This window comes from Ruditapes philippinarum, unplaced genomic scaffold, assembly GCF_026571515.1.
Source record: "Ruditapes philippinarum isolate M1 unplaced genomic scaffold, ASM2657151v2 ctg1770_1_1_1_1, whole genome shotgun sequence".
Taxonomy (NCBI): Eukaryota; Metazoa; Mollusca; class Bivalvia; order Venerida; family Veneridae; genus Ruditapes; species Ruditapes philippinarum.
In genome coordinates, this window is record NW_026860780.1 from 41,019 (window position 1) to 59,870 (window position 18,852).

Below are 18,852 nucleotides of genomic sequence, written 5' to 3' on the forward strand. Positions count from 1 at the left end.
ACTACATATATTAACATAAGCAATAAACTCTTCCTATGTACACAACAGTCACGTACGTAGACCTGTACATATTCACAAAATATGTTTCTATTTACAATTTATATTTTTGAATGAAGTATATATACAATAAAATGTTTATGTACAATAGCGTTGGTCTGAACTGAAACACCTGTTAAAACCCCTTGTTACATTACTTCATCTTGTAACTTTCAATGATGTAGCCATTTGTTATTTCAAACTATCATATACATTAAATGATGTAACCAATTATAAGTTCAAACTGCCGTATACATTCAATAATGTAGCAAATTATATAAGTTCGAACTGTGATATACATTCAATGATGTAGCCACTTATAAGTTAGAAATTGATAAACATTCAATAATGTAAAATTATAATGTTGAATATTCATGTCAATGATTCCATTATAGTTACGTATACTTTCAAAATGTACAAATCGTGGAACTTGATAACCACGGTACCACTTTAATTGTTATCTTGTTGAAAAAAAGGGTTATTTGTGGATTAAGTGATTTGTTCAAATTTGTACCAAAAAAAATTGAATAATATTTCATACTTCATTACATAAGCATTATCCCAAATTACATTTATTTCATCGTATGAGTAAAATTTAGAAAAAAAAAGCAAGAAAACAAGTAGGCTACTGTAAAATGAAAAATCACAGAATGACTGTAAAAGTCGTTACAAAATGAAAAGTCTGTTAATCCTACTAAATCTGTATGTTCAACAGTTAAACACTTTGTGTGTCCACCCAATTGGCTATAACAACGTAAACACCTTTGCCCCACAGTTCTCTATTCCTAAACAAGGGCTTGCTCAAGTTCAAACAATTGTAAGGGGCTTCTGGTCGCTTTCTCACACGCCTGTTCAATTCAGCTGACAATTGTGATATTTAGACCTGGTGCCTTGGTATGCAGGAGTTGCTGGAACTTGAGGAAGCCCTTGTTCAAGAATGGACAAATATTCCCCAAGCTTTCATGAGAAACTACGTTATAACCATGAGACAGGTGGTTACACGTTGTTATAGCCATGGGAGGACACACAAAGTATTAGAACTGGTTAACATAAGATTTGGTGGGATTCAGAGACTTTGAATTTTGTTACAAAATTTACAGCCATTCTGTTATTTTTTATTTTGCAGAAGCATATTTGTTTTGTTATTTTCTCTATTTTCTTGTCAATGAATTGTAAATTAAATTCTAAGCAGTAAGTAAGATATGTTGACTTTTGTATGGCCCAAAGTTGAACAAAATCAGTTCCCAAATAAACAAATTATACAGAAAAATGTAAGTGTCGGGTTATAAGTGCCTCTGAGTGTGTGATTACTGCTAAACAATGTAATTTTAGCATTGTAATTTAACCGTGATGAAATTGTGTATACGACTTGTCATGGTTTAGATATGGAATACCTGTTCATAATTGATTATTAGGGATAGTACAGGCAATATCAAAATACTTAGATACAGCAACCAGTAGTATATAGTCTATATATAATGATGTGGGATGAATGCTTCTATATGTACATATGACAATCCAATTTCCAGCGTTTATAAATTAGGTGTTTAAATTGCAATATTGAAAGATTATTGGTAAACAATATAATTTAAGCATTTTAAACTACACTTAAGAACAAGAGCTGTCCGTAAGACAGCGCGCTCGACTTTTTTATTGCTTGCCAATAAAAAAAGTTTTTGCAGTAAAAGGCAATACAAGAATCTCTGTATTTTTAAAGTGAACAATGGCCATGAGCATTAAGATATTTAGTGAAGAATTATTTTATTATGACATAATTTATGGTAAAGTGAACAAGTGGATAGGAATGAATTTTTTTAGATTTTTTAAGTTTTTTAGTGCTTGCCTATAATACAAAACATTGACAGTTAAGGGCCATAATTCAAATAAAATCTTTGACAGAATTACCTTCTCCTGGACATGTTTGGGAATCATGATTGTAAACAAGTATTCCAACTTTCAAATTAATATCTCAAACAGTTCAGTCAAAAAGTGGACTGGTACTAAAAACTTAACCAAGATTCTAAGTCGATAAAAGGCCTTAATTTTTAAAACAAATCCTTGACAGAGTTACCTTCTCTTGCGTACAGATGGGGGTAATGATGTGAAATAGCATTAAAAGTTTCAAAGCAATATCTCAAAGGGTTAAGGCAATAAGTGGATTTTACCCATATTCAATGTATTTTCTAAGTCAAAAAGGGGCATAATTCTGTCAAAAACCTTGACAGAGTTATGTCCTCTTGTCTGTTGATGAAGGTCGTGATGGTAAACAAGTATGGTCAGTTTCAAAGCAATACCTCCAATGGTTTTGAAATAAAGTGAGGTGGTACAAAAAACTTAACCAAGCTCAATACACTTTCTAAGTCAAAAAAGGGCCATAATTCTGTCAAAAACCTTGACAGAGTTATGTACTCTTGTCTGTAGATGGAGGTTATGATGGTGAACAAGTATGGTAAGTTTCAAAGCCATACTTGTAATACTTCTGAAATAAAGTGGGGTGGTACGAAAAACTTAACCAAGGTGTGACGCCAACGCCGACGCCGACGCCGACGCCGGGGCGAGTAGGATAGCTCCCCTTTTCATAGAAAAGTCGAGCTAAAAATAAGAAAATACACAGCCCAAATTTTGATCAGATGCAATGTGTATAAATTATGTGTTCAAAATACTTAGTCAACAATATGTTTAACAAGAGCAATGCATGACGTGATGACACTCGTCTGTTAAAAAGTTAAAATAGGGCATAACTCTAATTAAATTACTTTCAGAATTATGCCACTTGTCTAACAACTGCACCTTGTTATGATATAAAGAAAGTATTCCGAGTTTCATAGTCAAACTTGATAACCTTTAAAATGTTTGAATAATGGGCTACCTTAAATTGTTTGCATAACAACAACGACGCCCTAGTGATCATAAAAGCTTGACTTAATTTCAATTTTTCAGTGCGTTATATGGGATATGTTTGTTCTAGTGAGAAACATATAGGGAAAAAAATAAAGGTCAGCCATTGTCCCCAGAATAAAGCAATTCCAATCTCATAACCCCATAAGTCAAATTACACACTCATCAGGATATATACAAGAAAGTGGTTAAAAGTCTATAACACTTGATAAGAATTATTAACCATTTGCAAAATGAAATTAATAAAATAGTAAAATGTAAGTTATCTATTTTATAACATGTAAAGATAGAGAAAAAATATAAATAAATAGAAAATGCACAACCCAAATTTTGATCAAATGCAGTGTGTGTAAATAGTGTGTTCATATTGCAATAATGTAGCCTTAACATAAAAAAAGCAAAAGGTGCTAGAGTTATGGTACTTGTCAGTGACTAACAAACAAAATATTCTAAATACCTATCATTTATCGTAGAGATAGAATCCTTAGCAAAATTGGCCAGATTTTTCCAGAGATTCCATGATTGCAGATTCTAACTATATGTAATAGGACTTTCTGTCTGTAAGTCTATGTGTGTTAAGTTATAATAAAAATAACACAAGATTTATTGAGATATAGCCTAAAATGTTATTGCACGCAAACTTTAACCAAAAACTTCAGTCGAAAAAAAAATTATGCTGATGCAAGAACATAAATAGTTGAGCATGAAAAACAACAACTAGGGCCTATTGGCCTTTGTGATTATATTCCTGCCCATTTGAACTCTTTCTGTGCATTAATTTACAATAACACACTCAAAACTGATATCTTTTTCCAAATTACTTCAACATAATAATAGATGCATTGTTTATAAACCAGTTATGTTATACTGGATGACTAAAAAGTATTCTATTAATCAATGTAAAAAAGATATTAAACAAAATAATGGTAATATTACCAATTACATTAGATACAAAATCTTCACCGTAAATCTACCAAATTTCATTATTTTAAAACTTTGGAGATGAAATGTTAACAATGTAAATTGCAAAACAAAATGTCAGGATAATGTAACATGGTGAATAAATATATCTGCGTTATGCATCAGTACTTGTTTTTGAAAAGTTGAAAGATTTAAAATTATCTAGCATCGATCTTGGCCTCGGTCTTTCTTCCAGATGTAAATGTCTAGGTCTCATTACTACTGATGACCTTGCTGAAATTTGACCTCTAGGGGTCATAGAGTCTTTATTTTTCTCCCCGTCTTGACCCTCCTGCTTGCCTGTTATAAGGGATACAGAAGATCTACTGGCTCGAATTATTTCCATAATCATGGTTTTACAATCACAACATATGCTCATCTGTGGTCCTGTAAAAGAAATAGAAAATAAAATTCCATCACATGCTGATCATATTGCTATAAAGAATTGAATGAAACTTTTATTTTAACTTTTTTCATAGCTTAACAAGGCATAGTATGCTTGATAAAACTTAACATTTGTACCATTAGATTTCAATTCAATTTTATTACAGTTTAACCCCTAAAACCTGGCCCCCTGTAGAGCAATTAGATTAACAAGCAGTAACAAGTTAACTCCGATCAAATTCAATAGGAATTACCATATTACTGCACTTACTTGATAAATTACATAGTCAACGCATGCTATGTTAAGAGGATGGTGTAACATTCAAAAAAAGCTTAGCTTTAGTTATGTAGTTTAAAATACATTGAAATTTGAATATGCCAGAAGCACTTAAGTTAATTAATACATCTTTCAACTTCAAATTACCCTGAAGTAAGACAAAATCATAAACAAACATACAAAGCCCTAAATTTTTCAAAGATTAAATATATTTAAACCATACAAAAAAGACACAAAATGCAGTACCTTTCAACAGAGCCTTATTTGGTGGCGGCCTTGACCCGACACCAACACCTATGGTATGTGATCGCTGTAGAGACTTTCTCCTATTGGCAGTTTTATTCTCATCTGGTACTGGTGTTTCTGGTTCATCTGGTGTTTTACTGTTGTCTACCTCTGTTGTTTTTCTAGACGTTACAGGACTATGAGGCACTGAACCTGTGCTGTAATACAGAAACAAATTTTGTTGAATGATGATCAATCAAAACTGATTAACAAATGATTGATACATATTTATACATTAACGAATAGTAAACTTAAAACTTTATGATTTTGAATGAGTAAACAAAGTTTCAGAATTTCAAATTTCAGACAATTAAGGATATAAAATGACCATATGTTCAATACTGAATTTATTGAACGATTGGAATAACATTGTATTATGTGAGTCTTTGGTGAGCATAATATTACTTTATTCAACAAGTTCAATAAATTTAGAATAAAAACTAAACTATTTATCACATACCTAAAATGACCTTAAATTTATAAAAAGAATCATGTTTCCATTGATGCACTTATAGTGTAACCATATGAAATAGCCCATCTATACAATATGTTTATATATCGCAAATGACAACACTTCAAAATATATGCACGGCTATGCAAAAGCAGCACAGGTACATGTATGTAACAAAATGTGTTTGTACGAGTATTCTCAATCCATATACTTGTTATGTGTCACATGTAAGATGCAAAAATGCAACTAAATCTTCATTTTTCTGCTAAGGCCATGAAGACCCATGTAATTCAACAACTATCTGAGTTAAGACCATAGTTTTCTTTAATTTCGTTTAGTACATTTAGGCACTCCTGTGATTTCAATAGCCAAACAGTGCGTAAACATTAAATCTATAAAAGTGTATACTTAAATACTAAAACCAGCTGAAATTTTCTTGGGGAAAACTAAATGAAAAAGGAGGCTTTGGTAAATAAGATATATTCAAAAACCAATTATAAAAGCTATATTTACCTTTCATATACTTTGAGGGCCTCTAGCACTTCTGGACTAAGGGGGACGGGACTGAGTGTATACACTGGAATCTTCTCAAAATGCTCAGTTGGGACACTCATCTAAGTATATAAAATATATCTATAAACATTTTCTCACAACTTAACAAATAGAATTTCAAACATTTTGCAAGATTCAACGATAGTTGTGTAACACCTATAAAAATCATTACAAAATTTTCTTTGACTTTGGTTGAGTTTTATGTCACACCAACACAGTATAGATCATACGGGGACTTTCCAGTTTTATTGGTGCATGAAGACCTCAATTGGTGCACAAACAAGCACCTGGGTAGAAGCATTGACGTTCTATAAGATAGCTGGATAGTGTCTTCACATAAAAGAATCTTAAAAGTTCTTTTGGGATTTGAACCCACAGTGGTGAGGGGCAAGCAGTTTGAAGTCAACGAACTTGACCACTTTGTCTATAAACTTATAGTTCAATAAACAATCGAAAACAAAGGTAACAAGCACGTTGAATTTATATCCCCCGCCGAGTACTGGTTATTACTAACACAACAACTGAAGACATAAGGCTTTATTTATATATTTATCATGGCATAAACAGTAATATTCTTTGAACTTGATAAATATTCAGGGCAATAACAGAGCCATAACTCTGTGTTAAATAGTAATAATGGAAATGCCAATGAGATGTATGCATACTGCATAACTAATCAAGGGCCATAAATCTGAGTCATAAGTGTCTGACCGGAACAAGGTGACGATATGCGCATCTCCTCTTGGTATTGAAGGCTCCCATAAAGTTTTGTTGAATTCCAGCCAGTAGTTGCAGAGAAGTAGCGTGGAAACGATTTTTACTCTATATGCATACTACATAACTAATCGAGGGCCATAACTCTGAGTTAAAGTGTCGGACCGGAACAAGCCGACTATATTCCATTCCCCTCTTGATATTAAAGGTTCCCATAAAGTTTCCTTGAATTCCAGCCAGTAGTCGCAGAGAAGTAGTCCGGAAATGAAATTCAGTCGGACGGATGCACGGACGGACAACGCCAAAACTATATCCCCCTCCCGATTCCATTAGCGGGGGATAATTAATTATATGACGTCATATGATGTGTAAGCATTCATTTTTTATGCTGTGAACAATTATATCATGTAATATATCACCTGATTACCCTACCAGTGTTTGATAGGGTAATAGTGCGAAGTGTGTTAGAAACACCTTTCATAGTATGATAACTTTATAACTTACTTTTCTGAGACAGTAATTGCAGACAGTTCTTTGACAGAATTTGCACTTTGTTCCCCACTGGCCAAATAAGGAAAACTTGGTCTTCTTACACGTAAAACAAACCTACAAGAAAGTATACTCTACACCTTGATTTTATACTTATATGAATTATATACTTATATATTATATACAATATTTTACATGTGTCAATGTGATCAAAATCATTGATCAATATAAGTGTATAATTTCAAGACATGACTGTAGTGATTGAACTGTGAACAGTGCATAACAAGATCAGATAGCATAGAATAATCATCAGTAGTGCAGTAACGGGTTAAGTCCTTCTAAATTTAATAGGAGTTAACCAGTTATTGCACTAAGGTGACAAGATATGCCAACTGATCTGGGTCTGCACAGGTCACATTAGAAGATGTATAGATGCCATCAGAAAGCTAAAACTAAAAAGGCACATTATGCCTCCAAATTCCGTATTTTTTAATTAAAAAATAATACAATGTATATCACAAACATTGATTTAATAGCTAAATAAAATCACTGTTTGGAGTTCAAACGCGAGGAATCATATGACAAGGGCTTAGCCCGAGTGATATAATGATGCGCATCTGGGGGACAGTGATTTTATCAAGTGATAAAATATATTTATTATATTAAACCTTATTTTTTGTCAAAGGTAATTATAAGTTACATAAACACTTTTTGGTCAATATCATTCAGAAAATGTATCATTAGTTTGTTCTGGGCAACAACTTTTTCTTCATCATCTTCACCTCATTTTATTTTATCTACTTCCTAGAAAATATTGAAAGAATATATATACTTTTCAAAAAATATTTTAGCAAAATATTACCTAAATTCCAGAGTTTTCAAAGAAATTTAAATTTAATTTATCAAAAGGTCACCTGAATTTTTCGTCAAATTGAGTACAAACCTTTATCAGTACTGAACTAAATTTACGCCATAGTAAATTTACGTCTTATAGTAATAAGACCTTTCTGCCATTTTTTTAAGGACATCGTAAGCGACTGTTAATTAATTTTTCTACATACCTTTCCCTTGCTGACTTGATGGTACAGGTCTTGATTGGTGATCAAACTTTCGAGTTCAGCTTTTGTCAGCACACATCTGATATGGGTCACTTCCTCTAGCGTCAGTGACAAACATTCTATAGGATTCTGCCATTTATGCTGGGTAAAATTGAAGAACTTGTTACAAGAACTCTACATATTTCAATCAAGTACTCTATTTTTCAAGAAATGACAAAACAATAAATCAAACAGACATAATATCACTTGGTATATTATTTTAAACCTAAGTAAAACTTATGAAAAATGTCAAAGCTCAAATAAACAAAACCCAGAATAATCTAAGAATAATCAAACTGAAGTAATTAATTTAAACAAGAGGGCCATGATGGCCCTGGATCGCTCCCCTGACCCATCAACCGCATCCAACCAATGTCTTAGACAAGCATCCTGGCCAAGTTTGATGACAATTGAGTAAAAAATGTGACCTCTAGTGTTTTAAAGGGTTTTCCATATTTGGTCAATGTGACCTAATTTTTGACTGGAGACGACCCATATTAAAACTTGACCAAGAAATCATCAAAAAAACCTTCCTGACAAATAATTGAAATTTCAAGGATATTTGGATCAAAACTGCAGCCACTAGAGTGAAAAAAGATTTTTCTATTTTTAGCTTCTGTGACCTAGTTTTTGACCAGAGATGACCCATCTTCAAACTTGACCTAAAAATCATCAAAACAACCTTCCTGACAAATTTCCAGAATATTTAGATCAAAACTCCAGCCACTAGAGTGTTAACAAGCTTTTTCTATTTTTAGCTCCTGTGACCTAGTTTTTGACTGGATATGACCCATCTTCGAACTTGACCTAGAAATCATCAAAACAACCTTCCTGACAAATTTCCAGAATAATTGGATCAAAACTGCAGCCACTAGAGTGTTAACAAGCTTTTTCTATTTTTAGCTCCTGTGACCTAGTTTTTGACTGGAGATGACTCATCTTCGAACTTGACATAGAAATCATCAAAACAACCTTCCTGACATATTTCCAGAATATTTGTATCAAAACTGCTGCCACTAGAGTATTAACAAGCTTTTTCTATTTTTAGCTCCTGTGACCTAGATTTTGGCAGGATATGACCCATCTTTGAACTTGACCTAGAAATCATCAAAACAACCTTCCCGACAAATTTCCAGAATATTTGGATCAAAACTGCAGCCACTAGAGTGTTAACAAGCTTTTTCTATTTTTAGCTCCTGTGACCTAGTTTTTGACGGGAGATAACCCATCTACGAACTTGACCTAGAAATTATCAAAACCATCTTCCTGACAAATTTCCAGAATAATTGGATCAAAACTGCAGCCACTAGAATGTTAACAAGCTTTTTCTATTTTTAGCTCCTGTGACCTAGTTTTTGACCGGAGATGACCCATCTTCGAACTTGACCTAGAAATCATCAAAACAACCTTCCTGACAAATTTCCAGAATATTTGAATCAAAACTGCAGCCACTAGAGTGTTAACAAGCTTTTTCTATTTTTAGCTCCTGTGACCTAGTTTTCGACCGGAAATAACTTATCTTCGAACTCGATCTGTTTTTCATTGAGACAAACATTCTGACAAAGTTTGACAATGATCCAATCAAAACTGTGACTGCTAGACTGTTAACAACCCAATTGTTGACGACGAACGACGGACGATGTCGCACGCCGGACATAGCCCCATCGGCCATCACTATACCACATCCTTGACCACCTCGTGGTCAGGTGAGCTAAAAATCTATAAAGAAGACTTTCTTGTTTAATAAGAATTAAAATTCAATACCATACGCTAAGCGATAATTGTTAAATGAATGACTACCTTGAACTGTTGACACATAGCTAACAGACAGATGGAAAAGAATGAGAAAGGAAAAATAACCTACACCACACTGAAGGAAAAGGTATTTAATTACCGTAATTGATTAACAGAGCACCAGTTTAGAAGAACAGTTTTGAATATAGAAAGGAAATGCAATTAAAAGTGTTCACATAAATGAAAGAATAAGTAAATGTAGTTTATACAAACTATTTATATAACAACTTGTTTTCTTAGAAACCACAGGAACATAGAGTTATATAGGTTAACTCTATTCATATTTTCAATATCTAAACTGAACCAAAAGAACAGCATCACAAAATTGCGTCAAACACTCAAAATACCAACACAAAGTATATAAAATAGTTAAAAATACCACCATAAAATTGCTTATTGTACCAACATGAATTGCTTATTATACCAACATGAAATTCTTCATGAAATATGTAATATACAAGAAAATGTTATTGTATTTAACATACACCCAGAAACGTATTATTAACAAACAGATTGGTTTGATCTACGTTAAACAAAGTTATAAATGCATAATTAGTCTTTTTTGATCAGGATCATGAAAAATAGTTATGTAGTAATACATTTAATGTGAAATAACACATTTGCATATGCAGATTTAAAAAGGTATGCGATAAGTACATTTTTATATATTTAAAGGTAGTCTGTAATACTTTCCCGCCAAAAAATTCTAACATCGGCAAATATCAGAGCAAATCGGTTATTTCTGGACGTTATTTTTTTTCATAATCTTGGGCACAAGATTATTTACAATCACTCATCTTTTAATGCTATGCACTATATTCCGGTTATAAACGGTTAAAAATTACAAAATACCAAAGATTGTGAAAAATAACATTCCGGAAATGACTGATTTATTACAATATGGGCCGATTTTGGAAATTTTTGGTGGGAAAGCATTGCAGTAAAACTACCTTAAGCCTTTGCTACCAAACATTATTAACTTTTAATCCATTGGTACAAACACAAAGCTATATCAAAAATTAGAGGAAATTAGAAGTAAATTTAATTTTGCCTTCTGCCAATTAACAAAATTTTAAAAATAAGAAGTCAGTCTAAATTTGATTTTTGCCAAACTTTCAAAATTTTAAAATACAATACAGATACAGCAAGATTGACCTAACAAATGAAATATCAAATGATTTTAAAACTTCAATAATAGGTTTGTTGATTGGCAGAAGTGTTAATAAGGGGCACATCTCCTGATTCCTATCAAAATATTAATGTGGCAAACTATGATACAGGACTGTTGCACCAGAATATGTTTAAAATAGCATGCCTCCAGATTCATGTAAATTTTCTTGAAATTGTTGAAAATGTATCAACAGTAAAAAAATTTCAAGCAAATAAAGAAATTAATTTTTAAATTGCAAATGCATCTTACAATCCTTGTAAATTACCAAAAAGACGTCAAAAATATGTAGAAATAACCCTTACTACATTAGTCACACTGTAGAAATATGTTGATAAATACTGCAAATCAGTCATTAATAGCATATAACATGTAATTTATTACTGGAATCTTGAATCATTTTACTTTTCTTAATATCTTAGAACACTTATCTCCAGTTTTATTTTTATTTTTTGAGTACTCATCTGGAGGCAATTTTTGTACCTTTAAAATAGTATTGAATCAGATGATGGGCCCCTAAAAATAGAGGAGTGGTTATAAAGGTACTCACTGAGGGAAAGGGCCTGCAATCAGAGCAAGGGTTAGAGTTGTTAGTAGGATCCTGGCGAGGGCATTCTGTTTTCCAACTTACATGCAGTAAATCTACCACTTTAAACTCTGCACGACTTGTCTTAATCACATCTGGAACACTTTCATTATCGAAACTGAGCGAATTTGTTTCATTTGTTGGCGTAATGTTATCATCTGGGTCCCTAAACTCTGGCGGGGGTACAATAACGTGCTTATCATCTAAATGATCAAGGTTATTATGCTCAAAATCTACAGGTAAATTATGAGAACCTTTTACAGGCCTCATTTCCGGTCTAACTTCTGACCTTGACCTTAAAATTGGTCTATTTATCACTTGTCTGAATTCACGTCGTCGAGATGTATTCTCCCTTTCAAATGATGTCACTTCCTGTTTATTAACACTTTCGTCTGCTGAAGAAGAATTATTTTTATCAGTCACATTGTTTTCATTGGCAACGATACCAACTCGTCTAGTTCTTGATTCTCGTGGTAAAGATTCTGATTGCTTGGCAGGTTCCACCTCAGATTTTTCACTTGCTTTTTCTCCAGCAGTTTTATTCTGTAATTTTGATCTTATTTCTGAACCTTCAGTCCTTATTGCAGATTGACGGGACAGTCTAACAGCTCTTTTAGGCTTTGATTGGGTCTCACTTTCACCATTTTCAGCCTCAGACGAATCTTTTCTTGTAAAGCCAGAGGCCGTTTTTTCAGATCTTACTGGAATTCTACTGTCAATAGATCTTGATACCATAGACCTATCAACACAGCTTCTTGCTCTGGCAACCTGTGACCTAGTTTTACCGTTTGATTCAATTTCACTGGCAGGTCTTGCTCTATTACTATCATCCGTTCGACCTGTTTTTAAAGCAAGACTTTCAATTAACTTGAAATGTTTCTCCTCTTCATCTTTGATATCTTTTGACCGAACATCGGGTCGCGACCTTGCTCTTACAATTGCTGTCCTTGACCTTCGAAGTGTCACATTATCAGTTTTTTCATCAGTAACTCCATCCTGTGGATAAGAAGTTTTACTGTCATGTAAAGATTCATTATTTTCAGATTTTGACAAAGAATTTCTATTAAGCTTCGAATTAATATTATCAATACTGGTCTGTGGTAGGTCTCGACTCGGTAACTGTGAACTGGACCTGTTACCATGACGGTGATTTTCTGACCATGCTTCTTTTGATGATTCATGCTTAGATTTTGATACACATGCACTTGTAAGACTTGTATTCCTCTGAACTGAACGAGAATTTGGCATATTACGAGAAGTATGAGAAACAAAACCATGCGCATGCTGAAAAGAATGTCTACGGGACCTGTCACTTTTATCTTGACTTTCACATGCATTGTCATTTGAATTATGCACCATATGAACAGAATGTCTTCTAGGAGATTCTGCTCTACAAGAATGATTTGGGCTTTCCGATCTTGGAGGCGGAAAACTATCAGAATGTCTCATAGCACGAGTCTGGGGAGAGTCACAGCGGGTTGCTATATGGGTTTCACTACGCATACAAACACGCGATTTACGAGGGACACTACAAGTAAATGTTTCTGAACGTGATAAATGCCGAACAGGCGATTCAGGTCTACCAGCATGCATTCTGGGTGACTGAGAGCGTCCAATATGGCGACTGGGAGACTTACACCTTTGAGGTTCTGAAATAGAGGCTACACTGGCAGAACGGGATAAACGAGAAGTATCACTAGACGACATATCATGCACATTATTATGAACTGAAAATACATTGTCAACAATATTTCCATGCGATTTTGACAATACACATTGACTGACATGCCTAAGCGGGGATTTCGACCTATCAGGAACACCGTTCTGTGCAGCGAATGTTTGTGGATTATCACTAATAGCATGCTGTACATTGTGGTGCTTTTTACGATATGATACAATTTTCGTAGCTTTTCTTGCAGCATGAGTACGATTAAAATATCCACCATGCACAACATCGTCTGCTTCCTCTTCAGGAAGAGGGGCATGCTGGGAAGGTACCTTTTTCCCACTTTTTATATCACAGGCACTTATTGTATGACGTCTTGTTACAGAGCTACAGTTATTAGAAGGTTGTCTAACAAGATCTTTTGCAACTGAAAAAAAAACAAACAAAAAACATAATGGATTAATGAATGTTTGATTTATGTAAACAATAAAGTTTAAATGATGGAACTGGGAAGTCTTGTAGGGTTTTAATTACTGACATTGTAACAGGTATAAGGGTACTTTCCATCCTACATGGTAGAGATAAATGTTCACGCATTATAGTTTCACCCATCCAATTAAGCTACCATAATTATTCTAACATGCTAACTACAACATATTCCTTATAAGAAATAATTCAAAGTTAATTTAACAGGACACAAATCTTTTTTTCAAAACTTCAATCACAATTAAAAACATATATACAAAATAGATGCCATTTATCAAAATTGTAAAATATATCAGTATAATTTAGGCATCTGTTTACCGGCACGTTTCCAAGTAACATCATCAGCATCCGGGTAAATAGGTTCCAGGGGTGACATCACAGGGGCGTTGATATGGTTACGATAATCATCATCTGGATCGGAGAAGTACGAGTCAGAATCATCAGTTGAAACCTGAAAAATTGTCACGAAATGCTCATCAAAATAATTCAAACAAAAATTCATATAACTTTATAAAATAACCACTAATAAAAGTACAATATATAGAAGTATACAAATTATGTCAATCAAAAAAGACTTCACTAAAATAATAAATAATAAACTTTTTGAAACAATATACAACATTCTGTAATAAACTCATAAAAAATATCAAAGCAAAATAAAAGCATGCTTAAAAACAAGATTGCATTTGAGAAAAATGCTATGCCACCGCATGCTTCAAATTTCATAGCTGTACATCAAAGGACAAGAAAGTAGGTCACATCATCAAAATCTAGGTCACCTGATATCATAGTTCAATTTTACAACTAAAACTGTGCACATGGTCAAAATGTCATTGCTGTACATCAAAGGACAAGAAAGTAGGTCACTGTCCCCTTGGGCAAGGCATAATTTTGACCCAAGGGTTTAATTCAAAACAATTTTGATACAGGTCAAGTCAAATATCTAAGCTATAGCTTTCTCCCATTCAGAAAACATTTGTTTTATTTTCCGTTTTTACTATGTGTACATAATGACAATCACTGCCCCCGGGCAGGGCCAATTTTGACACCAGGGGAAAAATTTGAACAACTTTGGTAGAGGACCTATAAATGATATTACATATCAAACATCAAAGCTCTATGCCTTGTACCTTCAGACAAAAATATTTTTTTATTTTTTCACTATATGTACATAATGAAAATCAATGACCCCGGGGCGGAACCAATTTTGACCCCAGGGCTATAATTTGAACAATCTTGCAAGAGGTTCACTACACAATGTTTCATGCAAAAAATCTTAACTCTAGCCTTTGTAAATTTAGAGAAGATGATTTTTTAAAGTTTTTACTATATACATACATGTATAAGGAAAACCTATGGCCCCGGGGGCGGGGCTAATTTTGACACAAAAGGCAACATTTGAATAACTTTTGTAGAGGACCTTTAGATGATATTATTTAACAAATATTAAAGCTCTAAGCCTTGTACCTTCAGACAATAAGATTTTTTTATTTTTTATTATAATCAATGACCCCCAGGGCGGGGGCAATTTTGACCCCAGGGCTATAATTTGAACAATCTTGCTAGAGGTTTACTACACAATGTTTCATGCAAAATATCTAACCTCTAGCATTTGTCAATTGCTAGTAGAATTTTTTTGAAGTTTTTACTATAAGTTTTTACTATATACATATATTTGCTATATGTACATCTGGTGAAAATCAATGACCCTGGGGCGGGGCCGATTTTGATCCAAGGGCTTTAATTTGAACAATCTTGGTAAAGGTCTACCAGACAATGTCTTATGCAAAGTATCTAAGCTCTAGGCCTATTGGGTCTTTACAAGAAGATTTTTTAAATTTATTCTTATAATTCCTTTTGGTTGCCATGGCAACCAGATTTCTGTATGGAATGAAATTCTTTGAACAACTTTGGAAGCCCTTCACCCAAGGAACAATCCTGCCAAGTTTTGTTGAAATTGGACTAGTGGTTTTTCACAAGAAGATTTTTTAAGTTCACTATATAATCTATATAACACACACACAAACACACACACAAACACACACACAAACACACGCACACACACACAGGTGAATCGCTATATGCCACCGCATCGCAGATGCTGCGGTGGCATAATTATCCTCTCCTGTCATGCATGGCCTTAATCAATTCAATTAAAGCCGGTATCTCACCCAGGGCACTCAATAATTCTACCACATTCCAAAATATACATCAAAAACACAAAGGAAATGAGAAAAAATTCCAATAAAATGTTTCAGCAAAATACATGTCTTTGAGAGAAATTAGATCAAGTAAAAGACAATAAAAAGTTTACATTATACAAAGTAGAAAATAAAATCTCCTTTAGCTTATTGGCGCACTGTGTTTCCCCCTCCTATTGGTCCAGACAACCTACCCCCATCAAAGCCCAATCCCAGCCCGGCCTCCCAGTGCATCCCTCCTCATCACACCCCCACCCCGCCCGGCCTCTTAATGCATCCCTTCCCATCACACCCAACCCCTGCCTGGCCTCTCAAGGCATCCCTTCCCATAACATCCCAAAGGGAAAGAATTCACATTTTTTTGTAACATTTATCATAGGAAAATACTACATTCTAAGGCATGGAAATAGATATAATGTACTATAGTTTTTTCTTTATAACTTATATATCTCTATTATACACAGGATATAATTCACATCTAGAAAAAATACAAAATATCTAAAATGACATGATTATAGATAATACAAGTCTGGATGTAAAAGTGATTAAATGAAGGTATTGTATTATTTGGTTGAAGAATGAAATATTATAGAGGTAGAATGTAGGTGATTGCCATTTTAAAAGTTTTTAAAACACGAGTTCAATGTTGTTAAATATTAAAGTGTTCTTTACAATTATACTTTATATTAGGTCCAATAAATTTTTTTGAAAAAAGGAGGTAAATATATGATTGTGTATGAATGAAATGGATAATCAAAACTAATAAATATTCATCTAAAATAATAGCTTGAAGTTTGATAATGAAAGAGAGAAAAAAGAAGTTTTATTACAATATTCAATATTTTTAAAAGGAACATTTACAAAAATCATTGTAGATCTATGATCCCAAGTGCTGATTTGACAAGCATTTTTAAAGTTGTCAGGTAGAAAAAAAAATCAATTTCTTATTAAGTGACCTTGAGCCATTTGACCTCAAACCCAAACCAATGAAAATGTATCATTTCAGGGAAATACCTCCCTAAAATGTATTAATAACATATTTGTTAATAACCATTTTTTTAAAGGGTCAATAAGTACAAGTAAAGTCTCGGTAAGATAACTTCATTCTAAATATCCAAAGTACTGGTAAATTTATGAATGAATTCTCTATGAAGAACAGTAGCAAAAATATCATTTTTAGTCAAAGTGACCTTGACCCCTTGATCAACCTCACACCAAATGGTGAACGTGTGCAAGATGAAGTCAAAATGAGAAATGACAAAAATATGTGTGATGAACAGAGAAGTTTGGAAATACAAATTGGCAACTGTTTACATCATTCTTCTCTACATGTAAATATTAGGGCACATTAAAAACAAGTGCTAAGTTCAATTGAAGGTCATGCCCCTAAAAAAAGACCTTGACCTTTTTAATCTTGACCCCATGACTTCTAGGTGAGTCTAATTGGTAGAGCTTATCAAAGGGCTTTCACTTGTGAAATCATCCAGCGGCCGTATGTGAAGGACTTCTGTTTATGGTCAAGGTTAAAGTTTTGTGAAAGACAAGCAAACAAAAATAAATAGACCAAAAATAAATGCCCTCCAGGTCTATCAATTAGGGGGCATAAAAGTATTTTTAAAAGTGCAAAATTTACAATATTTTCAATCAAGTGTGCAACAAACATTAGATTTTCTGTATTCTATCAATCAGGAAGACTTAGTGCTCAAAAAAGTATTAAATTAATTTAATTTTTTTTTCTTTTTTTTTTTCATTATTTTATTTATTTATTTTATTTTTAAGTCCTAAAACTTGAAGACAATAGGTATTCAAACACCAAAAAATGTAGATTTATATCAAAAGTAAACACCAATTATGAGAGGCAATGCATTGGCCAAGTTTAAAGTTTATGAGAATGCAGAGAACATGCAACAGCATTTCTTTCAAACATACTAAAGCATTTCTTTTTCTTTCCTTTTAACATTTTTTTAAACAACCATCACCTAGCACTCTATAATAATTTACACTTAAATGCACATGACATTCAGCTAGGTGTGTTGCAACTTCTTTTTTAAATAGGGATTTATTGATAAACCTTTTTAAAGCACACAAGGCATTTAAATAAACAATGAAAATGTAATTAAAAATGCTAGCAATGAGTATAAAAACTGATACAGTAAAAAAATAAGACATAACTACAAAAACTGAAACATTGAATGCAGCAGCATTTTCATGTAGGAGAAAATATGCTTTCAAATTAGTTAAAAAATAAGAAAAAAAAATTAATTTTCAAAATCTTTAAATTTGATGTTGGAAAAAAAAACTAAAACAAACAACAATGATAACAAATAGACCAAGTTTTATTTCATAAAATGTTTTTCTTAAATGCTATACCTGAATTATCAAGTAAAGTTGTGTCAAAACTTACTTACTAACTAGAATTTCAATTTTCTACCATTAATAAATAGCTTATATACAAAAAAAAGGTATCCCTTTATTAAACTGTAAATGACAACTATGTTTTGATAATGAAACAATTCGGGTCATCATTGCAGTCAGATATTTTACACAGCACCCTGAGACAATACAAATCTTGAAATGTGTATCAAGGGTGCGTCCTTGCATGATTTTATCCACCAATGCTTGTTTTCTTCATTATTAATGTACACCTCTGTGTGCACAGTTTTTTATGCAAGAAGTAATAATATTGGGACTCAAAATTTGAAATAACATAATTATAGCATGAGATGGACAATATATTTGAGCCGCGCCACGACAAAACCCACACAGTGCGTTTGCGACCAGCACTGATACAGACCAGCCTGCCAAGGG

General features: G+C 33.1%; 1 protein-coding gene across 1 annotated transcript in view; it reads right to left on the bottom strand.

Moving 5' to 3' along the window:
- Positions 1-638: 638 nt before the first annotated feature.
- LOC132713361 (uncharacterized) overlaps positions 639-18,852 on the bottom strand; it is a 70,897-nt gene continuing 52,683 nt past the window's right edge. The window contains exons 12-18 of the mRNA XM_060695923.1: positions 14,162-14,294; positions 11,737-13,784; positions 8,108-8,245; positions 7,062-7,163; positions 5,805-5,905; positions 4,802-4,998; positions 639-4,281 (exon numbers count right to left, since the gene is read on the bottom strand). Of these exons, the coding sequence (XP_060551906.1) occupies positions 4,010-4,281; positions 4,802-4,998; positions 5,805-5,905; positions 7,062-7,163; positions 8,108-8,245; positions 11,737-13,784; positions 14,162-14,294 (2,991 nt within the window). The 3' untranslated portion in view covers positions 639-4,009. The remainder of the gene's footprint in view (positions 4,282-4,801; positions 4,999-5,804; positions 5,906-7,061; positions 7,164-8,107; positions 8,246-11,736; positions 13,785-14,161; positions 14,295-18,852) is intronic.